The sequence below is a fragment of the Lissotriton vulgaris genome, chromosome 10 (genome assembly GCF_964263255.1).
Source record: "Lissotriton vulgaris chromosome 10, aLisVul1.2, whole genome shotgun sequence".
NCBI classification, from domain to species: domain Eukaryota; kingdom Metazoa; phylum Chordata; class Amphibia; order Caudata; family Salamandridae; genus Lissotriton; species Lissotriton vulgaris.
The window spans coordinates 108,046,653-108,074,359 of NC_141698.1; the positions used below are offsets into that span (position 1 = coordinate 108,046,653).

At 42.1% G+C, this 27,707-nt stretch overlaps 1 protein-coding gene across 1 annotated transcript in view; it reads left to right on the plus strand.

Annotated features, from left to right (window-relative positions):
- Positions 1-26,531, plus strand: part of CHST12 (carbohydrate sulfotransferase 12) — a 101,953-nt gene extending 75,422 nt beyond the window's left edge. The window contains exon 2 of the mRNA XM_086940627.1: positions 24,576-26,531. Coding sequence (XP_086796753.1) covers positions 24,665-25,939 — 1,275 coding nt within the window. The 5' untranslated portion in view covers positions 24,576-24,664 and the 3' untranslated portion in view covers positions 25,940-26,531. The remainder of the gene's footprint in view (positions 1-24,575) is intronic.
- Positions 26,532-27,707: the final 1,176 nt, after the last annotated feature.

The window sequence follows — 27,707 nt, forward strand, 5'->3', positions numbered from 1 at the left end:
ACCTATAACAAGGCCTACTGATTCTAATCTAACCCCTAATAGTGATAACCTAAGATTACCTCCAGCAGCATGCCCATATGTTCTAATTTTAACGGGTGTACCCACATTAAGGAGAGAGCAAACAGAAACTTGGCTTAACCTCAGGAATAAAGTTGTGGACTGGCTCCAAAAGTATAAAGGATTCAGCCCACAAAAAATGAATGAGATTATGGTCCGTAGGGTAGGTTGGGTTGGAGAGCAAAAGAAAGACATAGATGGGGACTGCATAGTTGTACATTTTAATCGTCTTAATACAGACCGCCACCTATTGAGAGCTTGTGATGAGACCCAGAAGGCTCGCACCAAAATTCATGTCCTCCCACTGGGATATTTCTACAGACCAACTAATGAGGGAGTGAGTAAGATGTCTGAAACCCCTCCCCCCCCTTCACATCTCCAATAGATTCTGGGATTTATCAACTTTGGAGATGGTTGATTGACTACTCCCAATTATGATTTCAAGTCGTGGATTAGAGGTTGAGAGGGAAAAAAGTGGGGGAAAAGAGCCTAATGCTTCTCAACTAGAAACTGATGTACAGGTGCCGACTAATGCTTCTCAACTAGAAACTAATGTACAGGTGCCGAATAAGGAGGCAATAGGAATAGACGTTCAGGCGAGACAGGAACCGCCGTTAATATTAGGTGTTCCAGGAGTTTTAATTTGACGGTATTATTGATGGTACAAAAGATGTGATTTTAGATGGACAACAGATAGATAGGATGGGCTGTATACCATCAAACCTAAAAATAATATTTTGGAATATAGCGGGGCTTACGAAAAATCTCTGTGACCCTGAATGGAGTAACTACATAGATACTGCACAGAGTTGGATATAGGACTTACAATATTGATGCAGTACCCTCAGTTAGAGGTAGGCCCTCTGGGGGACTCACAATATGGGTAAAGGTAACCCTGGAGATTCGCATAATATTACTAGTTATTGACTCAGTAGATATACTTGGCCTGAAGGTTATCACGAAAGAAGGCAGGATTCTCTTCCTATTTAATGTTTATAGTAGACCTTGTAGTCTATCTAAGGAGTCTCCGACATTGGAAAAGTTGGTTCGTTTCTTAAACAGTCTGGAGGAGATACCGAGTATGATACTAGGTGGAGACCTGAACTGTAACTATGAGCCAATTGTGGGTCTCGGTGATGTCCTTGATGAAGAGGACAGGGTGAACAATATTCCACTTTTAGTCAACATTGAGGCGGTGCGTTGTGCTGCCCTGGCAGTCCAGATTATGAGGTTGTCGACTGTAAAATGGCTGAGGGCCTGCAATGGTCGCCTCCCTTCAGACTCCCAAAGGGCCCGACCTTTGTTAAGAATAATTGCCAAAGTAAAATTGATTACATCCTCGCATCTTTTGATGTCTGCCCATATTTGATCGATCTAGAGATTATGCCCAGGTTTGAAAGTGACCATCGCCCACTTCAATTGTTAATCGCTTCTTGTTGTTTATTTTCCAGTGCTACTGTAGAGAACGAGAGTTCTGAACTGCTAAGCATAAATAATGATGCTCCATTAGTTAGTAATAATAGATGATCGCTCAAATGGGCACAAATACTGGAACATGGAGAAGTGTTAGCAGGCATTTACTTGCTCTTACCAGATACGTTCTCCAGTTATACAAGTTCATTAGCAGGGGATAATGTTTTTATTGATCTGCATAATGGGTTTTAAAAATCCTTAATACCATACGTCACAAAAATGACAAAAAAACATTGTCAAAAGAAAAATAGTCTAGTAGACAGAAAACCGTAGTACGGTAAGGATTGCCATAATGGCAAGGCTAAACTTGTAGAGGCGATAAAAAGTAAATCATCAGAAGAGATTAAGGTGGCGAGAAAAGAATATAAGATGACCCAGGCAAATGCCAGATCTAACTGGGACGATGAAAGTTGGTCGAACATGTTAGCGGCAGCAAAGAATAAGGACCATGTGGGGTTTTGTAGACTGGTGGCAAACAGGAATCATATAGGAAGAGGGGCTCAGGATGTGTTCCTTGATGAACAGACTTGGGTAGACCATTTCTCTTACTTATATAAAGCCCCAGAATACATGGGGTCAAGGGAAAAGGATCTGCCCTGGCATACCCCTTGTGATTGTATTTTAGAGTTTGTTATAGAAGAAACTGAGCTAGCTATTAATGCAGTTAAAAATGGCAAGGCACCAGGCCTAGATAAAGTCCCAGGCGACCTATACAAGCACGAGGTAAATGTCTGGGTGCCCTATATCAATCATCTATGTAATATCTTAGTAGCTGGTGCAGATTTTCCAGATAGTTGGAAGGGCGTGGAGATTGGTTTAATTTTTAAAAAGGGCGATAGGAATGAGCCATCCAACTATCGCCCGATTAGTTTAATTGACATTTTACAGAAAATATTCGCTAGGCATATTTTAATACGCATGAACTCTTGGATGGTAGAGAATCCTATACTTACCAAGGTCCAATCTGGTTTTAGGAGTAGACTAAGTACTATCGACCACTTTTTTAGATTTTGCTGCCTTTGTTGGAAGTATGTTTATTTAAGGAAAGGACACATTTACGTTGCATTTTTAGACCTCAGCGCTGCATTTGATTTAGTTTCTTAACATCTTTTATGGGATTCCCTGTATTCACAGGGGCTGCCGGTCTGCTTACGTCAACAGATCATAAGGTTACATGAAAATAATTATGCAAGAGTGCGCTGGGGACCAAACGGAAAACTGACAAAAGCTATTCCGATAATGCGTGGAGTCCGCCAAGGGTGTGTGTTGGCTCCTATGCTTTTCTCGCTGTTTGTTAATGACATTCCAGCTCACCTTGAGGATTGTAATAATGACTCTCCCAAGTTAAATGGAGAAAAGGGTCCCAGCCCTCTTATTTGCAGGCGGCACAATTTTAATCTCGCAAACACCCAAAGGTCTGCAATCCCTTTTAAACTCATTCCAACTTTATTGCAATAAAAAAGGCCTGGAGATGAATACGAAAAGAAACAAATGCATGGCCATAAACCCTCACAAAACCTTTAAGGGGAATTTATTCTTAAATGACCAAAAACTAGAACTAGTATCGAATTTTACCTACTTGGGAGTCTCTAGATTCAAAGATTTCGTGGAAAACCCAAGCAGAGAAGAGTAAAATGATTTTATCTCAGAACACCTTACCAATTTTAAAGAAACATGGGGCGCGTCTTAGCAAGGCAGTATCCCCAGCAATTGAAGATTTTAAGTTCAAGGCCCAGGCTGCAGTGCTATATGGCGCTGAAATATGGGGGCCTATAGCTGGGACTGTTTTTACGAATAGTGAAAACAATTTTTTATAGAAGCCTCTTGAGATTACCCAAACGTACTCCATTACTACCCTTAATGTTAGATTTAAATATGAAGCACACAGACCATTAGGCAATCCTACGGCCATTATCCTTTTGGGTGATACTCTGGAGTACACCAGAGCTTGTAGATTACAGAGATGGACTCCGAGAAATAATGAGACTGGATTTGCACTATTTTAATGCATGGTTGAAACATGTACGAATATGGCTATGTAGAATTGGGCTGTCACATTTTTGGGAAGAGCCCTTAAGTCTGACACAGACCTCAAAAAAATTGGTGAAAACGAACTTCTGGGCTTATATAACATGCCATTTGTCCAATGGCCACACTGGTGGATCAATGATATGCAGTTTCTTGGCTTTCAAGGATGTTCCGTACTTTGAGGACTTTTTAGATGAGGTCCGTCCACCCTTGGCCAGAAGCCTATATCTGAAATTTAGGTACGGAATGCTGAAAACCAATATAACTTTAGCAAGGTGGTCTAGGCCAAATGGACAAAAAACTAGTGAGCTATGTTCGTGGTGTCAGAATTGTATTAAAGAAAATGAACAACACATCCTCTTCTTCTGTGCAGCTTACGAGATTGGCCAGGAAAAGATGGATTAAGCCTCTGTGTAATGCTATAGGTGTGCGTTCATACAAGGAGGCGCATAGGATCTTAAAAACGGACAGTAGACAAGTGATCGTCTTTGTTGTCAGCAGATTCCTATTGGCAATAAGCTTTGTTCGCAAGAAAAGGGCCTTGGACCTATAAGTGAACAGTATGCCTTTTAGTATTTTGTACTTGTACCTGAGCTGTTTATTGTAATTAATCAATTGGTTAAATGGTTGTTATAATTATGAATCCCATCAATAATTTTAATATTGGAACTTTTCACATCAATTTTATATAACGTTTATGATTTTATAATATTGCCTTCTAAATTAAATTATGGATTTTATTGTATCAATTTCCCATCTGAACCCAACTATCTGTAAATCTGTTTATTCTTCTATCTACAAATGTGCTATGTATTGTTGTTTTTTTATGTATCTTTTATGGCTTAAATGCGCCGAAATAAAGATTTCTGATGATGCTATTTATCTTGTGCATCTAAGAACGTTTGACGAAGCCAATAGTCCTAGTCTGTTGTATGTGTGATGTTACTTGTTGTATTACATATGTGGAGGCAATATCAGAAGCAGCAAAATACCAGTCGGCGGCACATTAGGCCGAGCACATATTTTTTGGCATAAATGTTTTAAGTCACGCTCTTAATTACATCTGCTACGCACCTTAGAGCGACCCCCCCAGTTTATTCAGCCCACTTGAAGTCCCGCCTCCCTCACACATGTCGCAGAATCTCCCACATATATCAACTGCTCAGCCTGACCCTGGGCACTGCGCCAGTCTTTTTTAAGACCAGGCCTTCAGGGAGAGGGGCTCATAGACGTCACTTTCACTTATAGGTGGAGGGAAGCTGAGTAAAAGCAGAGGGGATTTTTGGTTTATAACTATAATAAACTACGTATCTCTGGAATCGCCAGGGTTCATCTGAGCAGTTATTTGTCTGCTTTTATTCTTTGCAATTGTCTCATTTTTTTATTAACCTAATTGTAGCGGGAGACATATAGTGTGCACTCTTTCAACAGGTGGACACGCTACAGGGGCATCTGTTCATTGTCATGATACTCGGCTGTCCGTGGCGGGAATTCCAAGGCATGTCACTAATTGAAATGCAGCTTGTTGATGTCCTTCTCCAGCGTTTCACTCCCTCGAGGGCTTTCATTGACCTTCCACATGAAACATTCTAATCATGCGCAGAAACTAGAAACACAAACCTGCACCCGGGTTCATTTTTGGATTCCTCTTCTTTTCATGAACCAGTACGTTTCAAAATCTAAGTATTTTTAGTGTGTGTGTGTTTTATTTTTTCACATATTATTATTTCCTCCCAGTGTTGGTAAAGACTGACAAAACAAGATACTCGCGACTGTGAGGACTAGCGTCCTTCGAGGACCGGTTCCCATAGGGTTTGCATGTGTGCTAATTACAGCACACTCTGAACCATTTGTGTAATCAGCCTCTCATTAGCAGGAAAACTGGAGCTGCTATGAAAACAAGCCTTATTCTTGAAGATCTGCATATTTATTTATTTACAACTTGTGTGTGTATGGACCACCGGCCATATCTGCAATTGCCCCTGCTAGCATTAATAACTGACAAGGTTAAAGTTTATTTGCTCTACCTCAAGATCTGAAGCTTCCTCTCTGAGTCTATCAGCTGTCATTAAAAGGAATTCCCATTTTTGTTTAATATAAAAAACGTGATTCAATCATTTTGTGGTATGGTTTTGTTAATATGAGGCATTCATCTATTTGGGTACTGTGCACGGTTGTACCATGTAGAAGGCAGAGCTACTTATTGTGGTAAAGGAGTTTGCAACAGAATATACCAGGTTTGCTGGCATATTTAGAAATGTGTGAATACTTTGTGAATAATACAAGGTATAAAGCACCCCCTGCTTTACGTTATAAGGATATTGCAAGAAAAAGTCATGGACCTTCACCTGCAATATATTCACATATGGTAGGGATATTTTATTTAGATTACAGTTCTTGGTCATGCAGTCCATCTTCTTTCCCTCAGTGCTTGTTTAGAAATGTGTGGCACCTGTTTTAATGAAAAATGTGAAATCTTTAGTATTGACAATCAGTTGTTTTTCACTTGTAGCAAACATGTTATGTAGCTTAATGTAAGACCGTATCAAAACTGTGTATATGATGCCTGGTAACACCTAGATATATTCATGTTGTTCTATAGCAACTCAAGCAGTGCAGCAAGGTAACGTGTTGCAATCAGTGCATCCTTATCAGCTATTGAAGAAGACTTTCCAGGGGAAAAAGATCTGAAGAAAGAGAGAGGGATATGTGAAGTTTTACTTTATTTATTTAAGTGGCAGAAGCATTTCTGTCCAGCAACCTGCCTTTCATATTCTCTACAGTATGTTGCTGGGGGCACTGTGACGTCTCAGCTGGAATCTAATACATTATTACAGTAGAGTAGATCTGTTGTTTTCTTTTTGCATTTGGCCACAATTAGACAATAATCAATTATTACAGTTGAGTTGTGACATCATGATGCCTGCTGCCGGAGCCAGAAATCAAGATGAAAGGCAGGTCATGGAGCACCATTGCAGTTGCAGTTTCAACAAAGAAAGGGAGAACTGTCTTTTTAGTGTGTGCTTGGGCAGCGCATGCGCTGCTCTGCGAGGCATGCTGTATTCAAGAATAGACTTGAAGCTCCGTCCAGTCTCTGCCCATATTTGTCATTGGATTGTGTCAATGTTCTTCGTAAATGCTGGCTTCTCGTTTGTTAATAAGCTTGTTAGTCCCTCCTTAGTACCGCCTTGTCTTCCTTTGTAACCTCCTATGAGGACTTACCCTTTTACTTCTCTTGACAAAAGCTAAGGTCAGCTAGGAACTAATTCATGAGAAATCCAAGCAAAAGCAGGAACAAGGCAGCAGTTTGTAGTATCTTGGTATTCGCTATGCTGTCCCTCTCTCGGATAATGTAGTATCTTGGTATTCTGTATGCTATCCCTCTCTCCCTCTATTGGAATGTTGATGTGATGCATCTATCAGAATGTTAGTGATCTGCCTGACAGATTACAGTTGGCTGGGCTGAGCAGAAAGTGTTGGATGCTCCTGGTGGGGTCTCTCTGTACATCTTGGAATAAAGCACCACTTAAATACTACTTTACTTGTGGACTTCTCATCATTACACAGTTTCTGTTGTTTCAATACACTGCTTTTGCTGCAGTGATGAGCTCTGTTCAACCGTCCTCTCACATTTATTTCTCATCACCCCAAACCCCCTTCTCCTATTGTTGTCCTTTGTTGCATGGATCCTGGGAGGTTTCCTCAGCCCATCTTCACCACCCCCAAAAAGAAACTCTTTTAAATGTTTTCAAACATTGCTTCTAATTAATGCACAGTCTCCCAGTGGTCCGAGAACGGGCTGTTTGTGGTGTGTTCAGGTTCCATTTGCATTATCGAGTGCCTAAAAATTCTGAATCATGCCTCTCACTGTAGATATTGCTGGTGCACACGCACAATAATAGCCCATATACTCGGAGCGTTAGTATAAAACACATATCACCTTAAATATTGGTGAGGTTTAGGATAAGGTTTCTTTATTTGGAATACTATCAGAACAACAGCCATTTTGGACAGATCTTGCCATAGTGTTTGTGCTGTAAAAAATTTAATTAAAATACAGTGGCGCAAACAAGTGTATCAACAAACATTGCATAATTATCACTACCTCATGAATACACCCACACACTCCACAGCATGCCACATAATTACAATCCGCATAATTTCACTTAATGCCACACAGTTCAATTCCTCACCAATCGACCTGACACATTTCCATTACACACCACATCATTCAACAAGAAACCACAAAATACAGATTTACAACACAATTACATAACACACCACATACATACAACCCATACCACATTATTATACATCACACCACAAAATTACACAGCACACCACATATTTAAACTACACTATGTAACGAACCACCGCACAAAATACCATACCGCATAATTGCTCTCAGTAACACACAATCACACCAAAATATTCCTATACACTAAATACCACATCATTTCTATCCACATATTTCCACTGCACAACAGACCACACGATTCTATTACCGACCACATGCATGCACTCCACTGCAAAAAATATAACTTAAAAACCTCCACCACGCCAATAGCTCCAACTCTCACAGATGCGAGACCTATTGCATTGCAAATGATTGTTTGCCATGCACTGTTCTCTCTCCTCTCTCACGGACATGAATTGCTTAATGTGTGCGCAAAGAGAACCTGTTTAATAAACTCTGCAGTTTGATACCTTAGTGACCTATAAGGAACTTTTTGAAGCAAGAGGATAATACATAATTTGCAGCCGTATTTTATTCAGCCCTCATCAAAGCACCCAGCATTCAAACGTGTGGTATTAATGACTGAAAGAAAGAGAGAACGGACTAAGTAGTTTATTTATTTACTGTTTTGAAAGCCTCTATACATTTCCCCGTTCTTTAAATGGGCAGGTACTCAGTACCTGTACTTGTTTAATTGGAAAGCGAGAGTACCTGCACTACTTAGCTTGGGTGCCATACTTTAATACAAGAGTACCTGCACTTCTTAGTAGTAAAACAGGCAGTCTGGCTGGTATGTTCACTTTCATATTTCCCTGTCAAGCACTGATGTAAAGTACTATTAAGAAGCGGAGAAATCTTGTTCCTGCGTCCTCATTATGCCTCACAGGTGCAATGTACTCCTGGGATCAACAACGTGGCCCTTAGCCCTCTGGCTTTCCCATTTAAATCCCAACTATGCCTGGTCGCAGTTCGCAGAGTTTTGCTAAGCGAAACTCCGCGAAGTTACAAAAAAACTCAGCAGAGTTCCGCAGCTGGAGGGGAGAGCAGTGCGAACAGCCTTTTGCGCAGGTCTTCGTGCCGCTCGGGTAGAAATTCTACCCGAGCAGCAGCTCGTGCTCGGGAACTTACCATTCATGATTGCGAACCAGGAAAAAACTGCTGCACTACGCGAAGCTGAGTTTTCTGCACTGCTCGAGCTGCGCGGAGTGCAGAAAACTCAGCAAACGGAGCAGAGTTCACTGGCCAGGCCTACTCCTAACCTTTGTGGGGAGAAAATATTTTATGGGCCCCTCCACCAGTTTTGCAGAAGAGACCTTCATCATTGCGATATACCATTACTTTACCTGAAACAGAATATTACGTCTGAATAAATTCAGTGGCTGTAAGTAGTTTTCCCGAATGAATAAGCCATAAAACAGATAATTTCCCTACTGAATCACTCTACTTTGCCTGTTGTGTTGTAGTTTACTCTTGGATTTGGAAGGGGGGGTGGTGTTCTTATTGTTTGTTCAAACTGTTTACGCATCGCCTTTTGAAGGATCTGGTCCTTCCGCTCATGATAGGAGCTCAGTGAGGGTGAAACATAATTCGCAGTATCCTCTACATCCCGTGGTAGTCAGTCAGTGGCTGGTCTCTCGCTGTGCAGCCTCGACTCACCAAACACAGCTTCAGTCTTGCCTCAGGCAACTGCCCAAACCTTTTTGCGATGTCATTACCCTCAGCCATTCATGGCATATGGAGTTACCGAGGTACTTTACAACTTGAGCTCAGACTCCTCCACTTCAATCCCTTCCACCTCAGCGGTTATAAGCCTCACCTCTTTCGCAGCATTAACTTAAACGGTGTTGCCTTCTGGCATACGGGGTTACTGCAATATGGCAGTACGCGCTTGGCAAGTCCTGCATGGCACTTAGCACGTGGCTCAGTCCACAGTGGTCACATTGTAGCATACAGGGGTAGGCGAGCCAAACGTGTGTATGCACAACGACCCGATCGCTTCCTCCAACCCTCTGCTTTTCCTCACAGGTCACACTGGTTTTGATTAGCAGGTAGACGCTGGTGCTCCAGGATCCAGGGCAGATGGTCTTGGTTTCCCTGGGCGATGTCCCCTCACCCAGCAGTGACACTAGTAGGCCTTGGCTCCCAGTCCTGTTCAAAATTGGCAAATAATAACACCATCTCCAGAAAAATCAATACTCATCACAGTGTTAGACAGAGGTGTGTGCTGGCCCCTGCACTTTTTAATTTGTATATCTGCGATCTACTGCCTAAATTGGACTCCATTGTCAGCGACACTCTAAGACTCACAAATTACTCCAAAACTGCGCTGCTCTACACGGACAATGTAGCCCTCCTTAGCCGAACAGCGACAGGGCTACAAAGATTAATTAACACATTGTACAGGCATATTAGTTCAAACGCAATGGCAGTAAATGTAGAGAAAACTAAAATCATAGTGTTTGGAAGAGAAAGAAAGAAAACTGGTGTCTGGTTCATGGACAAACACTGTTTGACTCAATTTAGCAAATATAAATACCTTGGATGCTGTCTGGATGACAAAACCGGTCACTTAACTAATTAAAACCAAAAACTGCAGCTCTTAAATTTGCCTTTCAAACCCTGTTAAAAACAATACAACGGCCTACTTTGATGCCATCTATTTGCCTTTCAAACCATGTAAAAAAACGCAAAATTAATTCCAATACTGGCATATGGAGGCATTTCCAGGGAGATTTGGTGTCTTGTTCAATATAGTACAGAATAACATCTTCAGGTCTTTGTTTCAGCCGTCACCCTATACATCACCAGCCCAGATTAGGCTGGAATTCAACCTAAGTGACCAACTTGTTGTGCAGAAAGCTAGGTTTCTGAAATATATGCACTCAGTATGAGTTTCCAATATAGGATTCTTAAAGAATCCAATCTGGACTGTAGTAATGACCTGTAACCGACAGGGCTATAATTGCTGGTCAATTGCCCTTACAGAGGGTCTAGAAATGGAAGGTGCTGCTGACTTAAGGAACCAGCATCTTCCCCTTCATCAGGTACATGCACCTTCCTATACGATGGACCGACATAGCTTAACCGCATCGCTGCTGCGGCGATTTTTGCGCTGTGCGGCAATTTACAAATTGCCGCGCTACATGACGAGCTCAGCTCGTCATCAGCACACGCCACCCGTGGGTGATGACGAGCTGAGCTCGTCATCAGCATCGAAAGGGTTAAAGAGAAGAAAGCATGCCCACTTCGTCATAGACTGCTATGAGCAATAAACTGAGGCTTTACCAGATACGGATAGAGTGTTTTTTATCAATAGACCTTCTGCCTTCACGAGTGACCCCACCAGCGTCTAACAAGTGTCGCCTATGTCCTCTGCATCAGGAAATGTGAGCAGATCTTCTTTGCATTTGCCCTTACCTAATCAGTGCACGTAGATCATACCTTTCATGGACCTTTAATGAAGGTGAACATGTTGCCACATTGGTAAGGAGGCTACTGGAGATTTGTCCTCTTTCTCCAATTTAAGTTTACATGAAGTTTCTTCGGTGACAGTCTGAAGTTGATAACCCTACCTATCCTGCCTTTATAAGTAACCCTGAGCATAGCTGCATTTTTAGTGCCTACTGTCTTTTGAGCCTGCATGTACCCCCTGCACCAAGGTTTTACAATCATTTTCGTCTGTTTTCACAGACTTCCTTTGACTTATCAGTCGGTTTTGTAACTTTGCCCTCACCCAAGACAGCTTGAACCATATGGCACTTTGAAATCTCACATATTTTTTATTGATAATGACACTGGAGGCCAGGGAATTGGTACATATTTTGATGTGCAGCCATTGTTATGCAATCTTTAACCTTTTAATTATCTTTTAGATAGATAAAGTAAAGTGAATTGTCATTGTCGGTATTGTTCTACCTCTAAACTGCTCCCTTTCCCAGGCACATGTACATCCAGCAAAGAGTCACTACTCCTGCGCTGCTCAGCACTCCAAATTCATCTGATGTAGGCCAAGGAGATACGCACAGCAGCTGCATTTTAAACAGGTGAGTAAGCCTGTAGGACTCACTCCAGTGACAGAGGATAAAAAGGACCTGTTCACTGCTACTGATCACTACTCGGTATGCTGCCACCACCGCGCTCATGCTGTTTAACTCTTGGTTAATAGCACTTTAGGTGCCCCCTCCCAGTCCAATAAGACCGCAATCTGTGAGACATGCCTATGTCATTTCTCACACATACATGATCCATGTTTGCCTATGACAATAAAATTCTGCATTAGAGATCCAAATAGCAGGATAGTTGGGCACTCAGGGCAGGGGTACAGGTCTTTTACCATACTGAATAATTTTCTGTCCCAACACATATCCAAATGGAAAATGAAAGAGGTGGACAGAGTTCGGAAACAGTCCAGTTTGGTGCTGTAGGGGAATATCAATTAAAAATCTTAAATTACAGATGCTGCCAGCGATAACTTTGATGCACACATTCTTGGCATTCAAAAACTAACTGCTATCATTGTAAAACCTTCAATTGTGGATTATTTTTTTGGATCTTGCTTTCCCTCCCAACTTGCTGGGCTTTACTTGTGCCAACAGAATTATCTATAACAACCTGCATTGCACATAGTTTCCAGTCATATGGAAAGGAGAGACTGCAAGGACTAAGAGTGGCAGAATTTCAGTTTTAAAACAAACAAACATACATCAGTAGTTAGATTATACGATATGCAACATAGCGGGCATATTACGATAAAGTACATCATCCTTATTCTGTACATGATTTCAGAGAGCCCTACCTGAAGACAAGCACTGTCCACTCACTGGCACTCCAGACCAAGCCAAGCCCCTAATTGGAGTCCTCTACACCGACCGCAAGTGATCCATCATTTTCATCATCCACCATGCTTCGATCAACAGAAGAGGCCATGGTGGCCTCGCGGTCTAGGAGTGTATCACAGAGGTCCCTCCAGACTGCGAGGTCCTCAACCACCTTGTCATCTCACCTTCTGAACTTCAAGTGAAATTCCTCTGCTAATGTCCATTCCGAGATTGAGATGCCAACGGTCAATGTTGGGCACTCTTTGTCCTGTCCGAGTGATGGGGACCCTACATCTGGACAGTACTAACACCAGTTACAGAAATGTTTACACTATCTTCCTACCTTTTGGATGTTTAATGTTCCCCAATAGGCAGCACTGTGGTGTGAGCTCAAGGTGTAGGCGCATGAACCTCTTGAGATCTGCAACTGTTAGGGACAAAAAGCACTGCACAACCCGACACTGCCCGGCTAAATGCAAAAAGGCTACCTCTCTAGCACTGCATCGATGACAACTGTCAGGTTGGGAAAAGATCATACGATGCACATCACTTGGAGTAAGGTAAGTCCTGTAAACAAAATTATAGTGAACCAACCTACAGTGGGTGTTGCAGGATGTCGTGTGTAAGGTTACTGACACGCACCCTGTTGGACCTGGCCCTTTTTGGAGGGTCATCCCAGAACATTTTGCCTTCCTCCTGTATTTTTTCTGACGTATTTTTGTTGGTTTTATGACTATGGCACTTTATCACTGCTGATCAGTGCTAATGTGCATGTGCTCTCTCTTGTAAACTTGGTAAGATTGGTCTACACCTGTTTCGCATATTTATTTAACCTGTAAGTCCCCTCTACAGTGGTATCCCATATACCCAGGGACTGTAAATTAAATGAAAAATGCTACTAGTGGGCATGCAGCGCTGCTTGCGCCACCCACTGAAGTAGTCTTTCAAACCTGTCTCTGGCGTCTGCTGCTGCACTGTCTGCATGCACAGTTTACTGACACAGTGATGTGGCATGTAAAGTGGTTGCCATGTCTGAAACTCCCCGTTTACTATATTTAAGTCACCCCGAAGATAGGCCCTGGCTAGCCCCATGGGCAAGGTGCTGTGAAGGTAAAAAGGAGGACGTGCCTTAACTGTGTGGCATGTCCTGGTAGTGACTAACAGCCTATTTAGTTTCTCACTGCCCTGAGGCTGTTCCTCTCAAAGTTGCATTGGGAATTCCCTGATATGTACTTCAGTGGTTCTTTCTAAAATGCAAGGGGTAGTGTGCTCATGTTTGGTATGTTTAAAATAGTAATAAATCCTGCTTATTGGTGAAAGCGGATTTGCTATTACTATTTTAGAAATGCTACTTTTAGAAATAAGAATTTCTGTGTGCTTATGACACTTTATGTCCTGCCTGGATGTACTTTCAATGTCTGGTTTAGACTGACAGGAGAAAGGTGATGTGCATTCACTCTAGACAGTCACAAGTGGGGTTGATGTGTGTCCTGCCTTTCCTGAGTGACTCCGCTCTGGGCTGAATAGACCTTAGCTGCATTTAGAGTGGTGGGAAGAGTTTCCCTTGCACCTGAATAGGGCTGTTCCTGACTTTCACAATGCTGTCTCTGCCCCCCTGTAGTGTGTCTGGGGCCAGGGCCTGGGATGTGAATAGGGGTATTGTGCACTTCTGTAGTGTTTGAAGTGGACCCAGTCAAATAGTTTTGCATTATAAATACAGGGGCTGTGACCCAATTATTGTAAACACTGCGTTGGACTGATACAGATGCTGCTGGCTCTACAGACTGCCAGGAGGAACCGCAAATGGCCTTGATTGTTTGATGTGCTGACCTGCTGGGTGGATGTAAGTACTGCCACTGTTGCTAGAGACCTATGTGCTGGCTTGTTGGTGTCCTGTTGCTGGTGCCAGTGTTCTCTGGGGACTGGGTGACTCCCTCCCTGTTCCAGCCTTAGTTTTATTTATGGCATGTGATTCTGGAAGCATCCTGTGGTTCCTGCCTGCCGGCATCAGCATGTGTTGAATCCGTATGGGTTTGCCCTACCAGCTGTTCCTTACGTCAGGAATTTTTCAGGCACTGCTGGGAATCGAGTTTAGCACTTCAAAGCACTCAGATTTTCTTCTCTCCGTGCAATCAGTGCCCCCAGTGAGCTACACGCTCCTAGGTGCGCCCGGGGCACAAGCAGGCAGCCACTTCAATGCCCCCTTCTTGGAGAGGAATCCTTGTGGGTAAGGGATTCACCAGGGGCCGGTGCGACTTCTGAAACAGAACCTCATCCTTGGACGGCCCAATTGCATCTGGCTGATGTGCAGCCGTGGACCGGAGAGAGGACAGCGGGAGTCTTGATAGGTTCCAATACTATCAGTGCTCCCGCATACCCATTGGTTGTAGCACACCCCTTTCCGCAGATGGTTTGGGAAGAACTCTATGATGAAGCTGTAACCAAGGGGCAACCCTGGTGGGTGAGGGATATACACACACCCACCTACACCTTACCTGTTCGATTTTAACCATGCATATATATACTCACATATATACATATATATTTATAAATATAAAATTATATATTTACAAAAAAAAATAATAATAAATATATATATATATATATATATATATATAGACACACACACACAAGCATTCACCCATGCCACTCCAAAACCCATACCACCACTAAAAATACTGTTGCCACCCAAAACACAAAACCCACCCTAACCCCTAATTTCCCTTAACACTCAAAACCCCAATCCCACTGTAATCCCTAAAAATTCCCTCAACACCTTGTACCCTAAAAACTCCCTTGCCACCTAAAATCCCCTATCCACCCTAAACCCTAAAAATACCCTTGCCGCCCAAAAACCCATACCCACCCTAAACCCTAAAAATACCCTTGCCACTCCAAAACCCATACACAACCTAAACCCTAAAAATATTGTTGCCATCCCAAAACCCATACCCACCTTAATTCCTAGAAATATCCTTGCCACTCAAAACACATACCCACCCTAAACATACCCTTGCCACCCAAACCCAACCTAATCCCTAAAGATTCCCTTACCACCTAAAAACCCAAACCCACTCTAAACCCTAAAAATTCCCTTACCACCAAAAAACCCAAACCGATCCTAAAAATTCCTTTACCCCCGAAACCGCAAACCCCCCTAAACTATAACAATTCCCTTGCCATCTAAAACCGTTACCCTCCCATAAAACCATCTCCAGCATAATACCTAAAAACAACTTTTTTCTAAAAAAAATATATATATACATACACACACACACAAACACACACACGGTACTTATCTTTAAAATTTTTACCATGCATATGCCTTTACAATTCATGTCTTTACAATTAATTTGGTTGTAATGGCATGCGTGGTAAAGGCAAATTAATTGGCATGCGTGGTAGTGTTGCATGCGTTGTAATGGGAGGCGTGGTAAAGGCATGCTTGGTTCCGGCTTCGTTAGGAAGTCTGTTTCTTGTAAATGTGTAGCTCTTCTCTTCATATTGAATACAGAGTTTAGCAGAATACCAAACCAAGGCATTATGTCCTGCGGCTAAAAAGTCCTTCTTGATGATCTAGAGCTTACATCTTTTATTTTGTGTTGTTCTCCTGCGATCCGGGTCACAGCCATTACTACCTCTGAAATTCAACTCTAATTTTTGGAGGCTGAATGGGTAACCCACCTGATGCTGCATGGAGGAGCCCAGTGCATCATCACAATTCCTGCTCCAGGTGTTTTTCCTCATGCACCTCTAGTGGGTAAGAAGTGTACCTTATGGTCCTCGGTGCCACCAGAGCACCCGGTGGCAGCTCCTCAGTCTGAAAAAGCAGAGCCCTGTCATCGTTATGCTCATCCAGTGGGAGAATGCTCAAAACTCTGTTTTATTGCGTGGGACATGTTATCAAAAGCTTCCATGTCTCTCCAGTCATAGATTTGACGGTCTTTCCTGCATCTTCCACCAAGATCTCAACCTCCAAAATCTCTTTAAGATACCCCATTTTCACCTCTGTTTGTTTACCCTTCAGCCATTCCAGGCAACTCTTGAAGGAAGATGTTTTATGATCAACGCTTTTGGCAGTAATGTGAAGGTCGGTAAGTAGATCTTGGACCAACGATTGCCCCTGGTCACATTAGCAAGGATGGGAAGTCCTGCATCACTCCCAAGCTTTGTAGGGTAAGAAGAATGTAAATGTAAATGTTTTTGTACTTGTATAGCGCACAGCTACCCGCAGTGGGTTTCCCGGCGCTTGTACAAATACCGCAAGGGAACCCTTCCTGGCTTTCCCTGTGAAGTGTCCACTCCTGGGCACCCCCATGGTGCAGACCAGGCATCCCTCGCGTTGTGGGGGCCTTTGTGGAGACTAAGCAAGCTATTGCCCAGAGTTGCAGCGTGGGACCCATTATCAGAATAGGCACTGAGGCGAGAATATCCGGTCAGGGGAATTAATGAGCCCGAGACCCGCTGGGGCAGGAATCGAACCTTGGTCCCTTGCCAGAGCTCTGCGTCGAGGTCTGCCTGCTCTAACCATTGAGCCACACTTCTCCACTGAATTGGAATTAAATCCTTTTTCTCTGCCTCCTTTCTGCTTTTTATCTCTAGGCAGCATCTTCTGCAGCCAGTGCCTCCAAGGATAGACCAGACTGCACTGCTCAATGCACAGCGACCCCAGGTTCACCAAGCGCTGCGCCTGCCCTGGGCTCACATCACTGCCACCATGCCTTGCATAGAGAAAACCTCCTCACTCAGAGATGATTCTGTGAGGACACATATTTTGGAAAGCAGGACTCCGGTCTCTGCTCTCTGGTATATAGCTAGTACAACCAGCACAAAATCTCAGAAGCCCCGATGTGGCAAAACGGTCAGTGCTGCCGACTTTTGAACTGGGGAACCAGGTTCGAGCCTCGGTGTCGGCTCAACATCCTGTGATTCTGGGCAAATCAATTAATCTCTCCTTGCCTACAAAAAACGAATGCATCCTTGTGTAATGTAGGTGCTCATGTAAAGCGCTCCAGTACCTTCGGGTAGAGTTCGTGCTATATAAAAGTGCAACAAAATAAAAAATACTGCATCTCCACCCTCTCAAGATGGCCTCTGCAACACTGTGACACCATCTTACATTTCATGGCATAGAAAGGGGCTATCACAGCGTTTCTCTCTCCCGGTACCTAACTTTTGACAAGCTTTGCCCAAATCCTACTGATACTGCCACTACTGCTGCTGCTGCTGCAACTACTACCACTACTGCAATTACTGCTGCTACTAATGCTGCTGCTACTACTACTGCTACTACTGAAGCTACTACTGCTGCTACTACTACCACTGCTGCCATTACTGCTGCTTCTACTGCTGCTTCTACTGCTGCTACTACTGAGGCTACTACTACCACTGCTGTTGCTACTGCTACTACTACTGATGTTACTACCGATGTTACTACCACAACTGCTGTTACTGCTACTACTACAACTGCTGCAAGGTGAAAGGCTGGCTGGTACATCTGAGAAAGATGTAGCCAGGGCTTTAAGTGGCCCGCCTGATCACCCATCCGGAATTACCCAGCGAGCATCTCTCCCAGTACCTAACTGTTGACAAACTTTGCCAGAATCCTACCAATACTGCCACTACTACTGATGTTACTGCCATTACTGCGTCTACTAATAATCATACTACTACTGATGCTGCTACCACTACTGCCATTAATGCTGTTGCTGCTACAACTACTACTACTGCTGCAAGGTGAAAGTGAGGCTGGTACATCTGAAAAAGATGGAGCCAGGGCTTTAAGTGGGATGAAAAAACTGGTGGGTCTCTCAAATGGGCTTGGTGGATGTAATTAAGGGCGTGGCTTAACAACACGTATGCTAAAAACCTGTGCTTAGCATAGTGTGCCACCCCACTGGTATTTTGTGTTTTCTGTCATTGCATCCCTATATATGATACAACAAGTAACATTACACCTACAATTAGCCAGGGCTACTGACTTTGTCAGTGGTTGTTAGTTGCATAAGATAAATAAGCAGCAACTAATGCTTTATTGTATATAATATTGGAAAATGCTTCAGTGCTGAAATGATGAGACTGTGAAAGAACTACAACGAGACTCTTTGAAATTACATTAAATACTCTGATCAGTGGCACTGCTGCAGAGTTAAGAATTATTTTCTTTCACCCTGAGGGTGAGGGCAAACATGGAGAGCCTGATAGAGATCCGTCTCAGCACCCGCTTTTAAGAACTGCCGGTGCTCAGCACCGGCAGGACCCAGCCCACTTTAAGCCCTGGGTGTAGCCCTCTGGCAGTGTTAGCTACTTGCTGGCCATGGGGAAGGGTCATGAAACTGCCCTGTTGAAAGCACTGAAGTGCAAGCTTCCCACCCTGCTCTTCACTGTGCGTTAAAACGGATTTGTAGGGCAGATTGAGTGCTTGGGTGTTTTTTCTCAGATTGCCAAAAAATGCTGTCACTGAGAAGGGAAGAGACTCTCCTGTGTTTAAATAAGAAGGGCAGGTCGTGCTGAGAAATGCTAGTATGGACCCATTCAGAATATATCTCCGAGGAGTGGCGCAAGCCTCCCACGCTGCCCACAGCTGTGCCTACATACCTGCTAGGTAAGGTAAAGGTGAGTACGGATCCCATATATAGCCTTTTTGTTTGTTTCTCCAGATTTTCCGGGAATTCTCTTTACACAAATTTCACACATCAGTTTCAAACTATCAAAGGTTAAAATACGGTTGAGACTGCATTTATTTCTATTCCAGAATTATATTTATTCCACACTCCTGAGAGGAGCGGATCTCTCTATTCACCACCATTTCATTTCATTTCAAAATCTTTATTCGGATACGAAGAATATCCATAAAAGCACAAATCCAAAAATCGCAACATATAATAAAAAATATGAACATAGGTCCGTCCAAAAGGGAGACAATTGAAAATGGGACAACTCGTGACGAAATTGATTTTTGATCAGCATCAACAGATGCATCATACAATTCATTGTGATTAAAAATACGGTATAAAATTAGATCTCAACGAGATGAATCTGCGGTATAAAAAGAATAACCACCAAAGGCCATTTACATGAAAAAGTTACTTGTTTTAAGGTCTTTAGGGGGTTGCATTCAATATGTGCAGATGTGCATAATTGATAACCAAGGGAAGCTTCTTGTTATGCGACTTCATCGGGGATGACAGCTTGATCTATAAAACGAAAGCCTATATCAATCAGGAGTGCTTATAAACCACCATAAGTGGTATTTATTCAGGACTTAAGGTGGACATACAATATTTAGAGGTCTGTTCATCTCTGTGTATTAGATGTTACTTTTATCCTAAAACAAATCCTGGTTCAGTGGAAAGAAGTGACGACTATCAGAGCTTTCACTAGGGAATGTTCTCTACAAATCCATACATTCATAATACAGAATTAACCCTGATTGCTACATAAACTGAATTTCTTTCTTGCATCATGACTTATCCGTTTCCAGGATCGCGTAAAACACATTAACCTAATGCTTTAAATTCAATCTTCCAACCAGTTTACATGTAAGTAGTAATGTCCACTTGGCACCTAAGCTGGAAAATATGTGAATGATGAAACTTCTAATTTATGCAGTCAAGGAAATACATTTTATGTACACTGGTTTGGAAAGGAAAGAGAATTGGTGAAGGAAAATGCCTTGAAAGGTTTGCTTTTGATGTGTAGGTTTTTAATTTATTGCTGTAGGTACAGCAGTACAGTAGTTTCCTTGTGACAGCAAAGTTTGGAAGAGTTCTGCAGTGTACTCACAGCCCAGTGCAAGCTTTCACTCTAAATCTTTACTTTGAAGCAGTGATGTTACTTCTGGGAAGAGAAGAGGATAAGATAAAGTTTGTTTCTTTTTGGATCTTGAGTTGTCTAATAAATCATTCTCGTGTTTTCTAGGAAGTCTCTCAATAGTTTGAGGAGACCTTAGCCATCAGCAAATGTAAGAGCATTTTAAAGTTGTGGCGAAATCAGATTCCTTAAAAATTAATTTCACTTTTTTTTTAACCTGTTTGTCTTTTTTGTGCTCCTAGGATTTATTTTCCCCATATCTTTTTACTTTAGAAAAAAAATACATTTTTTACATTCTTTTTTCAATTGTCAGCTAATTGTACAATTAAATTAATATGTTACCACAATGTACTGTTGAAATTAATGGGTGTTTACATTTCGGTAAGCAAAATGCAAAAATCCCAGTTCCTTGTTAGTGTCTTATTTGGCAGTGAAGCTCTGTTTGGTGTATCAATCCATCTCCTGTCGCGCGCTTGCATTTCAGTGCATGAGGGCCTATTTTAGAACCCGTAGTACTGTGCGTCATTCTCTACCTCAGATGTATTGAATCCAGAAAGCATTTGTTATCTGTGTTTTTTCACTTAGACCCGTTTGTGCACGCTAAAAAGCATGGACCCATGCACAAACAGTATTTTGCAAGTTGCAAATAAATTGTGACTCGCATAATACTGTTTTGCGACTCGCATTCCCTTCCTAATAGCGACTGCAAAGCTATGTACCACTGGCAAATGACCACCTACTTCAAGTAGGTGGTGATGCATTTGCAAATGGGAAGGGGTCCCCAGGGGACCCAGGACCCCTTCCCCTTTGCAAATGCATGCAATATTATTTTTTTAAGGACAGTCAATGGTCTCAGGCACTACTGCCTGCCCTTAAAAAATGAAACAACAATGTTTCATTTTTCCTTTTTTAAATGCATTCCTTTAAGGAAAACGGATGCATTTAAAAAAAAAAAAGGCTGCTGTTATTTAAAAGCAGTCCCAGACATGGTGGTCGGCTGAGCCCAGCAGGCCCCCATCCCTGGGAGGGCCTGTCATTCCCAGTGGGCTCGCAAATTGCGAGAGGCTCATCAATATTCATGAGCCTCGCTATTTGACAGGTCCTACATCTGGCCCTAAATCCACACCGATTGATTGTGCCAATAATTGGTTATAGGTTAATCAAGCGTTGGGGTGCTTCGTTTGATCACTTTATTTGTAATTGATAATTGATCGACCACTGGCTTGGTTGTGTTGTGAATGGTTGAATGAATATCCTTAAATTGCATACACATGCTTACTACATTGCACCACACTGCTTCTGGCTTATGAGCGAGCGCAAGGAGAAGGCTAGAAATGGTGTGCTTGTATTGCACCAAAGTCAAAGCGAAGCATGCTTGAAAAACTGGGCTTTTGACAAATGCCTGTTGTACCTCATCCTGGAGTCAGGATTCTATTTGTTCCTTTTGGTCCTAACTGGTGAGCAAGGGAAGTTCCTGGCTGGTTACTTCCTTACGGGGTCATGTGGTCATACCTCCTGGGATACAACTACATGCAGTGACAGAATGCTTTGCAATTCCTCTTCAGTATCTGTAGAACTTTTAACTAACATTTATTTCTGCAGGAAGTGGTTTGGGTGTGGCAGGTTCCTTCTGTCTATTTATCTTTTACTTATCTCGCCTTCGACATGCCTGCTGAACTGGATAGTTTGCTTTGAGCACCTTTGACCGCTCCCATTCCCACCCAGCAAGACCTCCCTCACTGTCTACTTGACACATACGTCTGACATTCAGTATTAAGGGCTTGGTTTTTCAATAAACCCTGTTTTTTTCCATTATGTGTCATGAGTGAGAGCTTTAGAAAAAATTCTTGTGCAAACAATTCTTGTGCATGCTACTGTGCAAATTGTGTTTATGTGAAAAATCTTTAAAGAAAATTGTTTAAAAAGCCTGTTTATTATTCTTACAATAAAATGGTTATTTTCTTTGAGGATTCTGCTTCCAAATGGATTCGAAGGGATGCAATTTATTCCTGTGCTCTTCTGGCAACAAGTTTGATATTTGTTTTCATATCATATCATCATATAATCTTTATTGCGATCCCTTAAGATCTTAAAAGACATTGACAAATATAACATCAACCCAATCATTTGGGGTTGACAGCATAATTAAACATAAAATGCATAAAAATAGGCATTCTTCTATTAAAAAGATAATACATTTCATAGATGTAAAAAGACATAAAACCTAATTCCAATAAAAGTCTGTTCTACTAACTATTTAAAATCTAAGGAAATGCAATCATTGATGAGCACAATTATTCGGAATAATTAAATAGCAAGTGTACACAAATTCATACAATGGCATATCTTAGTTCAAAATATTTATAGAGGGGAGGAGAAAGATCCTGATGCCTGGAGCAACCCATCATTTATTTAATAAGATGCTAGCAGCAAAGTATTAACCTATCCATTCCTTTATCTGTTATTTTCCTGTACAGCCGTTGGTGTTTCTCTGCCTATTCAATTTTGACAGTTTTTTTCACGAATTAGACACATCCAATTTAGGAATTTAGCGACAGCTATTACACACGGCACTTCTGTGCTGGTTAATAAAATTCTCGTGGCTATAGTGCTACTCCTAACACCCATATTTCTGCATAATGGCTGTAACCGTTTTCTCCGTGGTGCTTGATATGCAGGGCAAACAAATAAAATGTGCGAATACGTCTCCTCACCCTCTAGACACAAGTTGCACTTGCTATCGTTTCCTGTCTGCCATTTGCATGTGAATGCATTTACCGGTAACGACCCTGCCCGAAATTGAAAATATAGGCGTCTGTCCTTGAGTTTGATGATCGTATCCCAGAAATGCTCATATTGAGGGTAAGGTTTGAACTCTAAGAATTTACCCGATATTTGTTTTAAAAAACACTTGTTATCATCTGGCATACATATATTTCAATGAGTGCCACAGCAAACTTTGTCAACTAATTCATTTTTGGTCCAAGTGTCCACCTTTTTGGCGGGATTACTCAATTTGCATACAGCCTATCATACTTAATTTGTATAACTTTGATTCCATACTAAGGGCCCTATTAGGATGGCAGACGGACCTGCGTCCGTCCGCCACCCCAGAGGAGGAGGGACCATCCGCAGGGGTAGTGGGGTCCCTCCGTGCAAATTAGGATGTGACCGCCACCCTGGCGGTCACATCCTGTATGTTTAACATTGCGGCGGGGGCTGCTTGAAGCAGCACCGCCGCAATGTTAAAAATGCAAGCAGTGCATTTGCATGCAAAAAGCGGCAAGCACCGCGCGGTGCCTGCTGATTCGTGCATGCAAATGCAGGGGGGTACCATAGGTACCCCCCATGTGCACCCTCACCCTCCCCTTCACCCTGGGGGCCCGCAACGGGCCCCCAAAGAAAAGACCATATGCCTTTTCGTGGCGGCATTGCCGCAGCGGAAAGGCATAACAAAATGCAAATCCTAATATGGCTGGCGGTGTCTGATAGACACCGCCACCATATGAGAGCTTTTCCGCGCTGGTCGATTATGTAACGATTTACTGATTCCTGCAGTAAAAATATATTTAAAAAAAAAAAAAAAAATGAGAGCTTTTCCGCCGCGGTCTCGCGGCGGAAAAGCGGCGGACGGAAAAATGACCCCCCAGCCATCCTAATCTGGCAGGGGGGTTTTTCTGTGTCCGCCGAGGTGAATCCGCATCCTCCGGGCCGGCGGTGGCTTCCGCCGGCCTGGAGTATGCGGATTCGCCGCAATCTTAATCGGGCCCTAAATACGTAGATTAATACTTTAAATTGTAAACAATGGTTGAACACCCCTGCTTTTACTATTATTGTCCTTAAACAGATGCGGATCGTAAGTTGGGTTCACATGATTTGGGAATTGGCCGTCTAGGTTACCTTGAAGGTGTGGCCATGTAAATTCAGTTAAAACCACAGTAATATAAACGGAATCCGCAGCTCCATTCCTGTATTTAGAACCAATTTGAAAGAAAGACTGATAACCTATTTCTGATATGTGTATATATATATATATATATATATATATATATATATATATATATATATATATATATATTGTGTTTTATGCTAAATACAAATGTATTTCTCCTTTTCCCGGCTTGATTTTCCTTCATTTTTTTTCTTTCTAGACTCTTGCTAACTTCACAGTCATGGAATATTGGAGTGACAGTATGAGGCTGACGTGAACAAGCGAGGAAGTGCCCACACTGAGTGAAGAATGACCAAATCACGGATGTTTCGCCTCTCCCTACTACTGGGATCAATCTTTATGATAATTTTTATTATTGTGTTTTGGGACAATGGTGGCACGGCTAACTCTTACTTTCACACTCCATTATCCCGGCCAGTATCCCCATACAAACCAGTGGAGCAACACACTGAACCTCCAGATGAGGAAACGGCCTACTTGTCAGATGTTGATGAGTTTTTAGACATGTTTCTGAATGCTAGCACGCCACATAATAGTAATCTGAACCAAAAGACTGAGCAACCACCTCCAGTGGGATCAAGCCGCGCGGTTGTGGCTAGTTATGAGGAAAATGTGAGGGGCTATGATTGGACATCTCATGACACTAAAGTATCAATGGACCAGGAAATATTACAGGAAGCAAGAAAACAAACTTTACGGCAATTTTGTGCCAACTCCAGTTTTACCTTCCCCACAAAGCAGCGCTCCTTTGATGACATCCCAAACAAGGAGTTAGATCACTTGATCGTGGATGACCGTCATGGTATTATTTACTGTTATGTGCCCAAGGTGGCCTGCACCAATTGGAAGCGGGTAATGATTGTGCTGAGCGAGAGTCTTTCAGAACGTAAACATGGAATTCCTTATCGTGAACCCCTTCAGATCCCTCGCGAAGATGTCCACAACTCAAGCACACACTTGACCTTCAACAAGTTCTGGCGCCGATACGGAAAGTTCTCGCGCCACATGATGAAGATCAAGTTAAAGAAGTACACCAAGTTTCTGTTTGTCCGTGACCCTTTTGTGCGCCTCATTTCTGCATTTCGTAGTAAATTTCTTTTGGAGAATGATGAGTTTTACCGTAGCTTTTCTGTGCCTATACTGAGACGCTATTCCAACCACACAAATTTACCCACCTCTGTTAGCGAAGCCTTTTCCGCAGGAATGATCCCTTCCTTTCCCCAGTTCATTCAGTATCTCTTAGACTCACAGACTGAGAGTGAGAAGCCCTTTAATGAACACTGGCGCCAAGTGTACCGCCTGTGCCACCCATGCCAGATAGAGTATGACTTTGTTGGGAAATTAGAAACATTGAATGAGGATGCTGCACAGTTGCTTCAGCTCCTTCATGTGGACACTCTTCTGCAGTTCCCTCCTAGCTACAGAAATAAGACTGCCAGCAGCTGGGAGGAGGACTGGTTTGCTAAAATCCCTCTAGCTTGGAGACAGCAGTTGTACAAGCTTTATGAAGCTGATTTTGTTCTTTTTGGATATCCAAAGCCAGAACACTTGCTGCAGGACTAAAACCCCACAAAATACCAAAAATTAAACACAGCCTACTTTTAACGCCTTCCTTAACATTTTTAATAATAGGTCAAATGGACATGCCTATATGCTTTTTCATGGTTTTTAATATGTAATGCAAGAAGTGAGGCTGCATCCGACATTCAATCATTCAGTTGCTTGAGTTTTTTAATAATGGTTCAAATTGACCCACTTTATTGCTTTTTCCTTTGTTTTCCTCTCACACAAGAATCAAGGATACATTTGACAGACAGTGGACCTTCAGAATCATGCAATTCCTTGGAATTTTTTTATGATGGTTCAAATTGACCCACATTATTGCTCTTGTCTTTGTTTTTTATGTCATATAAGAATCCAGGATATTTTTCACAAACAATGGATGTTCAGGATCATGTATTTCTCCTATCACGCCTGAAGACTGTTTATTATATTAATCAGCCGAGTTTACAAAGGGGAGTGATGTTCTTGACACACGTCATTTTCTTTAATACCTTTTTTATTTTTGTTTTATCATAAATTAATATATTTAACATATTTAATGCAAAGTTTGCTGTGGGTAACAATACAACTGAGTAAATGTCTAGATCTGCAAGACTTGTCTTGGTCATTGATGTGTTTGGGTTCAAGGGATAACGAGCCTGATTATAGACAATAATGAGGTCTACATTAACGCTGGTTCAGGTAGGGGCAATTTATTTTTGCAGAACAAGTGACAGATAAATCCACCTTCAGATATCCATGCATTACTACGTTGGAAGATAAAAACGCTGCCTCAGCCAACCACCATCTCCAACCACCAAATCTCTCTCCCCCATTCCATATGATCTAAACTCCATTCTACTCTACGCTTTTGTCATTCTGTGCTCCACCACATTCTGACTGAGGGCCCGATTCACAGAACTAATCCTAAACTTACTACTTTTGGTATTCACAGAAGTTAGGATTTTGTCTTAAGTTTGTCTTAAGACAGACTTAAGACAGATTAAAGACAAAATCCTAACTTAAGTCTGTCTTAAGTCTGTCTTAAGACAAACTTAAGACAAAATCCTAACTTCTGTGAATACCAAAAGTAGTAAGTTTAGGATTTTGTCTTAAGTTAGTTCTGTGAATCGGGCCCTTTGATCCCCCCCGCACACAACCTAGAATATAACACTGATCACGTTTTCATTGTGACTGCTTTGACTAGTAACAATTTCGTCCCTCCTTAAGCTGCCTTAGCCTTCATTCCTATCACTCATAAATACGCGTTTTTGATTTTTCCTGTCCCAAAACTTTATATTGGATTTTAGCACTTGAACCCATTCATGTTTTTTTAGGACGCAAGAGTTATGCTTTTACCTCTGATGGCTGTGAAAGGAGGGGTGGCTTCCAGATTGCTGAGTGCAAATGTTGGGGCAGAGGTGTTCGAGCCCCAAACAAAGACCTGGGAGTGAATATTACCTTCACAGTATTTAAAATAGATAATCTGTGTTCTTCTTAACTAAAGTAAAAAACAAAAAACATTGCCCTGGTACAAAGGAAAACTTTGTCGTAGGTTTGTTAAAAGCAATTGAACACATAAGTGTAGTAGCACAGCAGAGGGTCTGTATGTACATGCAGTATGAGGAAAATCAGCAGCACTCATTTTCATTGATTATCATGTATCAGGTTCCAAGAAAAATCGGATTGAGTAAAGATTGTTTAGCAAAAACATGTATTGATCATTGATAAGAGCAGCAAGGTTGATTTTCAGCAAAGAATCAGACACTAGAGTCATTGAATGATTATG